General features: G+C 56.5%; 1 protein-coding gene and 1 non-coding gene across 7 annotated transcripts; both read left to right on the top strand.

Moving 5' to 3' along the window:
- Positions 1 to 2,667: 2,667 nt before the first annotated feature.
- Positions 2,668 to 8,324, top strand: Ctdsp1 (CTD small phosphatase 1). Of its 6 annotated transcripts, none has more exons than NM_001128079.1 (7): positions 3,079 to 3,263; positions 4,565 to 4,713; positions 5,094 to 5,198; positions 5,332 to 5,388; positions 5,966 to 6,058; positions 6,173 to 6,358; positions 6,802 to 8,324. In NM_001128079.1, the coding sequence occupies exons 1-7, from the start codon at positions 3,197 to 3,199 to the stop codon at positions 6,928 to 6,930; spliced, it is 786 nt and encodes a 261-aa protein (NP_001121551.1). In that variant the 5' UTR covers positions 3,079 to 3,196; the 3' UTR covers positions 6,931 to 8,324. The 6 variants fall into 6 exon arrangements, with proteins under 6 accessions (XP_063123459.1, XP_063123456.1, XP_038939804.1 ...); XM_006245236.5 differs by lacking the exon at positions 3,079 to 3,263 and adding an exon at positions 4,128 to 4,235 and having other exon boundaries at positions 6,802 to 8,323; XM_063267386.1 differs by having other exon boundaries at positions 2,700 to 3,263; positions 6,173 to 8,323.
- Positions 5,622 to 5,706, top strand: Mir26b (microRNA 26b). The gene has a single exon (NR_031831.1). It is a non-coding gene; the product is annotated as a microRNA 26b (primary transcript).
- Positions 8,325 to 8,789: the final 465 nt, after the last annotated feature.

An 8,789-nucleotide genomic window follows, 5' to 3' on the forward strand; every position in this document is an offset into this window, starting at 1 on the left:
GATAAGGTCAGCCATTTCCAGCCAGAGGCTGGCGCTTAGTGCTCTTCCATCACCATGGTTACCCTAATGACCCCAGACCCAAAACTCAAATTAAATTTAAGGAAAGAGGCCCACTTTAGGATTTCTCTGGAAGCTCCATAGGCCCCAGGTGGGAAGAGTTTGCCACATACCTGCTTCCCAGGAGTCGCCTGAGGGCTTTTTACCAGGCCTCCCATCCAGTCCATCCACAAGTGGGAAGCTGGCAGGAAGGACCCTTGTCTCCGTTGCACTACAGTATCCTGCTTCCCGGATAGCAGTCCACACCATTGTTTTTCTTGGGGATGAACATTAAAATAATAATCGTAGGGGCTGGAGAGATGGCTCAGTGGTTAAGATCACTGACTGCTCTTCCAGAGGTCCTGAGTTCAATTCGCAGCAACCACATGGTGGCTCACAACCATCTGTAATAGGATCTGATGCCCCCTTCTGGCATGTCTGGATAATCGTAATAGGTTGTGTGGGTGGAGCCCCTCCCCAACTGCTGGAACCATGCTCCCCTGTGAGGAAACAAACAAACAAGCCCCCTTCCGTATTGGCAGTGCAATTCTCACAATATGGCACCGGAACAGAGTGAGGACTACCCCAAGCTTCCGGCAGAAGGTGGGAAACCATCTATGCTCTCTTGCCCCAGAAGGGACCCCCAGCTAAGGCCTGGAGGGGTGATAGGGCTTTGTTTGGGGTGCGCTTCTGAGGACTGGTGTGAGCTTAGATGACAGGCTCTTGGAAGGGGGTGGGGTGTTAGGGAACCACAGGATTCGAAGGCAGCCAGCCGCTCAGCCCAGTCGCTGGACCCGGGCTCATTCAACTTCGGGTCACACATTTCCTTTTGGGAACAGTGCAGGCCCAGCTAAGAAAGCTGAGGCACCCCCGGTGGGCCTGGCCAAGAAGAGGCACTCGGAGAGAGGTGGAAGGGCCTGGACTGGTGCCTTCACTTTCCCAAGCTGTCCCCTCTTCTGTTCAAGAAGTAAGAAGAGGATCTTTCCGAGGAGTAAGCTAGTCCCGAGTGCAATTAAGGGCTAAGGGCGTGCGACTCAGGGCACCAACACACCAGAGGTGAAGACCTTGGGGTGTAAGGATGGCATCCCTGGGGCTCCCCAAGGGCAGAAGGAGGGATCAGGGATCAGCGCCCCGCACTCCCTGCTGGTTGCGGGGCACCGGGCTGATGTGCACGCAGAGCAGCGTCTCAGGGGTCAGGCTCCCAGCCCGCTCTGCTGTGAAGCCGCCAGACGCCCACCCCACCACACCCGGCCACAGTGCCCAGGGGAGGAAGTGAGGCGTGCGTGTCAAGGCGTGGCATTCGTGTTTTTTAAATTAAGGCGAATGAAAGGAACTTTGTAAGACAGGAAAAATAAAAAATAAAAATAAACGAACCGCAGCCCTAGAGCGGCGCGACCCGGGGGCTTCCTGCGAGAAGATTCCGTATGCGAACGCAGACCCCAGGCTCTGTGGGGTGTGTCACCACAGATCCGGTGACACGTGTGTTTAAAATCTGAATGGTTGCAGTCTCAGGAGCCGGAGGGCGGGCGCTGAGCCCTCCCTCCGCGGGCGTTCCCTAGGCACTTGGGAACACAGCCAGCCCTAGAACTGGCCCCTCTCATAATCACAGATAGGGGCGGTTAGGTGGGGGTTGAGGGCCTCTAAACAAGGTGGTATTTCTTCTAGTTCGATGGGATTTGACTCTGCCAAAGACGGGGAGGCACGTTCCAAGCCGAGGGAACAGCACGTACAAGATACACAGCCCTGAGCAGCAGAGGCTCGGCTTCTGCCAGGGGAAACACAAGTGTTTGGCAGAGGAAGGGGGCTAGATTTGCTACAGGACAATGGTAAAGGTAGGCGCAGAAGTGGAATTTTCACATCCCGAGACTGCGGCGAGTGCTGATAGTTACAGTTGGATCACGAACATAACTTAGGACTGGAGAGGTGGCTCAGCTGTTAAGAGAAATTACTCTTGCAGACCACCTGAATGAATTCGGGTGCCAGCAGGCACATAAGGCGCCTAACAACTACCTGTAACTCCGGCTCCAGGAGATGGCGCCCTCTTCTGGCCTTCGAAAGCTCTGGCTTACATACACATACACAGAAAGGAAAATCAATCTTTCTACAGTTCCATAATTTGGTGAGTTTGCATAACTAGAGCTAGCAAAGAATGCCTTTTTGGGGGGGGAGGTCGAGATATCCACAACGTTAGACAAAAGACCCTCAGTAGGGGCTGCGAGAAGGCTTAGGGGGTAAACGTGCCTATTGGCAAGCCTGACCACTTAGTTTGAGGCCGCTCCCAAATAGTGGAAGAGAACTTCTCATCTCCACTCTTAGAATGTGTATCCGCACAAATAAATGTAACTTTAAATTGTTTTTTAGGGGCTGGGAAAATGGCTCAGGGGCACTTTTACGCTTAAAAGGACTCTGTTTTCGTTCTTAGGGTTCACGACCATCTATTCCATTCCAAGTGGAATCCAATGGCCTCTTCTGGCCTCAGAGAGCACTGCAAATATGTGGTGCACAAATATATTTACAGGCCACGCGCATAAAATATTTCGATTTTTTTTAAAACTGAACACCCATTTTACAGAAAGTTAGCGCCATCCCATTTTCCAGAAGAACAAACGGAGGCAGCCGGTGTCAGCACTTTGGAATGCGCGGAGGTGGAGCCGCGTCGTCCTCGGGCACTCCCGGACTGGGCTCTTGGGGCGGGCCTCCTTCAAGGCCCGCAGCAGCGGGTTACGGCTGTCCGCTCTGCCACGCAGCCGCAGAGGCTTGGTCCAGGCAGTACACCGCAGGAAGAGAGGCGACGCCCCCTGGATCTCCGCAGGAACCCGGCCCGCCTCCCAGCCCGCCGGGCCCCAGAAGTGATGAAAGCTGCGGCTGAGTCCTAGCCGCGCCGAAGCCGTTGCCCTTTTAAGGGGAAGCCTTGAAACGGAGCCCGGGTTCCATGTTTGCATCCGCCTCGCGGGGAGGAAACTCCATGTTGTAACAAAGTTTCCTCCGCGCCCCCTCCCTCCCCCTCCCCCCGAGAACCTGGCTCCCCTCCCCTCCGAAGCTCGCGGGGATCCCTCCCTCCCACCCTCCCCTCCCCCCCGCGCCCCGATTCCGGCCCGAGCCGGGGGGGAGGCCGGGCGCCGGGGCCAGAGTCCGGCCGGAGCGGAGCGCGCCGGGCCCCATGGACAGCTCGGCCGTCATTACTCAGATCAGCAAGGAGGAGGCGCGGGGCCCGCTGCGGGGCAAAGGTACGCAGGCAGCGGGAGGGGAGAACGGGACTAGGGGCCGTCCCCGCGCCGCAGTTGCTGCCACTGTCCCGGGCGCGCGCCTCGGCCCAGCCGGAGCCCCCGCCAGTGGGGAAGTTTGAACTCCGCGAGAGTCTGAGGCGCTGGGCGGGGCCTGGCGCCACTAGTGCGCTCGCATATGCTTCTAGTAGGGAAACTGAGGCAGGAAGCAAGCGAGGGGCTAGTAGGCTGCCGATTCCCGGGCGTCGCCCCCTCCCCCAGTTTGGCGCCAATGGGACTAGAAGGTGGGGGTGAGGCGGCTGCCTGGCCACCCGCTGAGGCTCCGCCCCCTCCAGGCTGAGGTCTGGAAGGGGTGCGGAGGTGACAGCGGGCTGGGGAGTCTTGCAGAGATCTCCCGCCAACACGCAACCAGGTTCCCCCAAACTTGGGCGTCACTCGTGGAGGTGCGGACGACACCCTCGAAGGCAAAGAGCCGCTAGCCTTGCAAGACAGTCTTGGGGGCCTTGTGTCCAGCTGGGCACGCGGCACCCCGGCTGCAACAGGCCGGGCCAGTTGGCGTCGGGCCTGTGCACACTCGCACCCACCCTGTAAGGGACTCCACCCGCCAATGCGGAGCCCCTGGGGCTCACCCCCCTCTCCCCTGTGTGGATTTCAAAATTGGGAAGTCACTCGGGGTTTGTCCACCGACCAGTCTTAGCTCTTTTGGCGGGGCTGGAGGCAGAAAGGGTTAGAGAAGAGGATGCTTGGTGGAGGTAGGTCTGTCAATTAGACAGGCCACTGCCTCTCAGTAAGTCTAAGGTTGAGACGGGGCGGGGTGAAGGAGGTGGGGCTGGTGGGGCTGACAGCCCTGGGACACTGGCCTCTGGGCCCAGACTCAATGAGGACTTTGGACTCACTGGGTAGACATTATGGAGGGAGAGTGGGAGTGGATGATGGGGCCCCGAGCCCTGACGGGCCTGGGCAAGGGCTGCTCAGGTAAGGTCCACCTATGAGGTCAGATGATTGAGAACCAATCGTGAGAAAAAGCTGTCCCCTCCTCAAGTCACCTACTTCTTAAAGTGGCTGCCTTCTTAGCCACACCACATTTCCTTAATTTGCAGAGTTGCAGCGGCCCTGGAGTGGCCCATGGTGGGGCCCCTAGAAGGGGTGGGGGAGTTCTGGAGGACAGCCAGCCAGCCAGCCAGAGCCACCCTGGTGTGTCTCCTGATGGAGGGAGAATGCTCAGTTCTCTGTGCTCAGGGATTGAGACCCGAGTGCACGCAGCCCCTGCAGGCCAGTGTGCCCACATTCACTTCTTGCTTCAGGTGACCAGAAGTCAGCAGTTTCCCAGAAGCCCCGGAGTCGGGGCATCCTCCACTCTCTCTTCTGCTGTGTCTGCCGAGATGATGGGGAGCCCCTGCCTGCCCACAGTGGGGCTCCCCTGCTGGTGGAGGAAAATGGCGCCATCCCTAAGGTTTGTGGTGATTAGAAGGGAACTGCAGGTGCGCCCGGGACCTAGCCCTAGCCGGAAGTGGACTTGGCAGAAAGGGGGCCCGAACTGACACACGTGCAGACCCTGAAATGTGCCCAATAGATCCTCCCCTTTCCCAACCCCGACAGCAGCCTCCTAGCCCACTGTTAACGCCTTGCCTGAGATCTGGGTATATCTATATCCCCTTATTGATGGGAACTTTGTGAGGTGAGGAAAAAGGATCCATATATCCTACCCCTGGCTCACAGTTTTCAAGATGCAAAGCTGGGGAGGGGTGGAAGGTCTGGTTGGGTCCTCAGATAGAGATCTGGGGAGGGAAGCCCGTGTAAGAGGTGCCCTCCCAGCCCAGCCCCTCCCCACAGCATACCCCAGTCCAGTACCTGCTTCCCGAGGTCAAGGCCCAGGACTCAGACAAGATCTGCGTTGTCATCGACCTGGACGAGACCCTGGTGCACAGCTCCTTCAAGGTGGGCCCTGCCCAGCAGCCCTCAGCCTACAGTATTTTAAGAGGGACCTGCCCTGGCCAGGGAGGGAGGTCTCTGCTGGATTTCTACCCTTGGGATTCCCTCCCCACCAGCTCCAGTAATTCTTTCCTTACAGCCAGTGAACAACGCTGACTTCATCATCCCGGTGGAGATTGATGGAGTGGTTCACCAGGTGAGGGTCAGAGGGAGGTGGGGGGTTTGGTGTCTGTACTACACCCAGGTACCGCCCACCAATCTTGAGAGAGCCCCACATATAACACTGATAGATGGGTATGTCCAAAACCCAAAGCGGGTGAGAACCCAAGACTACCTGGTACTCCAGAAATAGAGCCAGACTCCCAGCCTTGCAGACTGGGCTCATTCTGGTCCTGTCTTGTGAAGCTCTCTTTCCCCTCTTACCCCCACTGCCCGGGACCCAGTTCAAGTAATTCAGGATAGGTTGTGGTGCTGGCCAGCCTGTTCTCCATTACTTGGCTCGGGGGCCGGTGCCCTGCAGCCTTGGGGTGAGAGGGCTAACCTGGACTCCTGCATTTGGATAAAACCCAATGTGGGACAGGGAGTGACTCCCACTAGGTGAGGTGGGACCAACTGGAATTACATTCTGATCCTCTTTAGAAAGGGGGATGGTTAGGGCAACGTGTGGCCCAGCCTCTCTAGACTGCCCTTCCTCCTTCACTATCCCTGTCCCCTTTTTGTTGGTCACCCCTAAGCCCGTGGGCCAGCAGCCTCCTCATTGGTTCATTCCCTAGGTCTATGTACTGAAACGGCCCCACGTAGATGAGTTCCTACAGCGAATGGGCGAGCTCTTTGAGTGTGTGTTGTTCACTGCCAGTCTTGCCAAGGTGAGCCCTTGCCTGGGGTCCCGGTCCACCATACCCTCCCACCTACTTTCAACCTGCAACTAGATGGCAGCCCTGGACATAACTCACTCTGAGGTGACTTACCTCCTACCCCAGTACGCAGACCCTGTAGCTGATCTGCTGGACAAGTGGGGAGCCTTCCGTGCCAGGCTGTTTCGAGAGTCCTGTGTCTTCCATCGGGGAAACTACGTAAAGGACCTGAGCAGGCTGGGCCGAGACCTGCGGCGGGTGCTAATCTTAGACAACTCACCCGCCTCATACGTCTTCCATCCAGACAATGCCGTGAGTACACAAGAGACCCAGCGGCTGAGACACGACCAGAGCACATGTGGTGGCCTCCCCCGCCCTACGTGGGGTGATAGCAGGTGCTGGAATGTCCTATTACCTGTGTCTGCTCATATATTCCACTCTACTTATGTATGAAGGGTCCTCAACTCTGGCTGGAGTCCCCATCTGACAGTCTTCAAAGCTGTCCTATTAATGGGACAGAATGAATGTAGTAAGTCCCAGTTAGGGTCCCACTGAAAGGAGCACAGAAAGCTTAAGTGTTCTGTGAACTGTTTGCTTGCTGGCATCTACAAATGAATTTCACCATAAGCTGTCCCCAAAAAAAAAAAAAAACAAACCACAAACCAAAAAGTGTACGGGCCATGTGGGCAGGGATTGGGCTGGACAGGGGGTGCCCTGGGACACCCACCCTCCTCACTTTCTTGTCTTCTCCTCAGGTTCCAGTGGCCTCGTGGTTTGACAACATGAGTGACACTGAGTTACACGATCTCTTACCCTTCTTTGAGCAACTCAGCCGCGTCGACGACGTATACTCAGTGCTCAGACAGCCTAGGCCCGGGAGCTAGTGAGGTGTCTTGGGGCCAGGACCTGCCCCTCGGCAAGGCCCACCACACCTCTTGCCAGCAGACTGTGCTGTTAACAAAACCCGAGGGCTATGTCATGTTCATGGCCCTGGGGAAGAGGTGTCTCCCCTGTCATGTTGCATGGAGGACAGTGAGCCCTTGGGTCCCTATGTCAGTGCCTTCAAATTTCTTCCCCTCTTCTCAGGGGACCTGGGGGGCCTGGCCTGCTGCTCCCCACTTCTGTCTTCTCTTCTCCACACCGCCAGGTTTCTCTGCTGCCAAATTGGGCCTCTTAGCCCCAGTTCTGCTTTGGGGGGGGGAGGGATAGGGTTTTTGCTGCCCCTTCCCTGTCTGGGAACAGTGGACACCCAAGTGCCTTGTATAGAACCCTCTTTACTGGTCAGCTTTTCCCAGATCTAGGCTGACCTGAGAGGAACCAATTCCTCCCCTTCCTCTCCTCCCTCTTGGGTTGATGGTGCCCCGCCAGTGTCTACATGGGAGGGAGAAGAAGAAAGTCTATTACAGTACACTTGTACAAGAGCTGGGGACCTTCATCAGGGAGGAATGCTCCCGGTCCAGCTTCTCCAAGGCTGCTCCATATATCCCTTAAGCCCCGTCTCCCCAAAGCCCTGGGGCTTGGCAGGACGCCCCCACGGTGCCATATAAATATGTATATGTGTATATAGATTTTTAAGGGAAGGAGAGAGGAAAGGGTGGGAACATTCTTCCCTTGACCCTTCCCTGGGCCCAGAAATTGGGGGAGGGAGGGAAAGGATTTTTACATTTTTAAAATGACTATTTTCTGAATGGAACAAGCTGGGCTAAGGGGTCAGGCCCGGTCTTCTGTCTGCTCCCAACCCTTTTACTTTATTCATTCAAAAAACATTTATTGAGTACCTTCGGTGCCCAGCAGTGAGCTAGTCCCACCGGCTTAGTGGGAGGAGGGTCTCTGCTTCATCATTGGTGCCTCATCCCTAAACCCCACACTTCACGTGCCTTTAGAGGATCGACAGGAGGTGGAACCTTTTTGTGGGCCTCAGGAGGTCTCCAAACTTTACCAAGCTGGCTCCTCCTGTCCCAACTCATCCTCCTTCCCTGTACTCCGTGCAGCCTCCTCCATGGCCCCCTGCTGGCTGGGGGCAGCTCCCAGGTCTCTGCCAACTCTGACTTCTCTGTTTTTAAAGCCCCTCCCCATACCTGCTGAGTCTGGAGTTCAAGCCCTTAGGCTCTCTCCCCAGATTATGAGGGTTAAGTGGACCCACAAACAAGTGCCAAGGGAGTTGGTGAAGGGAGAGGATATGGTTGGCCGGGATTAGATGACCTTCCTAATTAAGTGCCTTCTCTGTGACCGAGCACCTCCGTGTGATAAGAACTAAAGAGAAAGCTAGACCCCCTACTATTCTGCCTCTGTGGTTTTTTTTTTCTTTTTGGGAGGGGACTTGGAGTGCGCGAATATCTCACACCTGTGACTGCAGCTTGACTATTTTTCATAACCCTGCTGGACAAGAAAGAACTTAGCCAAGAGGGACTGCCTGGGCACTCGATCCGAGTTCGATTGCTAGAGCCCACGTGATGGAAAGAGAAAACGAACTCCCACAAGTTGCCCTCTGACCTCCTCACATGCACCATGGCACGAGCTCTCCCCCTACACATACACGCACTCTAAACAAATAAAAACCGCACATAACCACTGTGCCCCCACCTCTGGAATGCGGGGCGGGGCGGGAGACGGAAGGCTGGGCAGACTGGAGCCGCCCTCAGCCAACAGCCTTCCGGCCAGTGGGGCCAGCAAGGAGGAGAGTGGGTGGGGCGGGCGCCCGGAGATCTTCTGCCCGCATTGGCCCTGCCCTGGCCACGCCCCG

The sequence above is a fragment of the Rattus norvegicus genome, chromosome 9 (genome assembly GCF_036323735.1).
Source record: "Rattus norvegicus strain BN/NHsdMcwi chromosome 9, GRCr8, whole genome shotgun sequence".
In the NCBI taxonomy this organism is placed as follows: Eukaryota; Metazoa; Chordata; class Mammalia; order Rodentia; family Muridae; genus Rattus; species Rattus norvegicus.

Excerpts from the sequence above, each read along its gene's own strand:
- Ctdsp1 (XM_063267386.1), top strand. The coding sequence starts at position 3,197 with ATGGACAGCTCGGCCGTCATTACTCAGATCAGCAAGGAGGAGGCGCGG. Across the intron at positions 3,264-4,564 it reads GGGCCCGCTGCGGGGCAAAG|GTGACCAGAAGTCAGCAGTT; the intron begins GTACGCAGGCAG and ends TTCTTGCTTCAG. Across the intron at positions 5,389-5,965 it reads TTGATGGAGTGGTTCACCAG|GTCTATGTACTGAAACGGCC; the intron begins GTGAGGGTCAGA and ends TTCATTCCCTAG.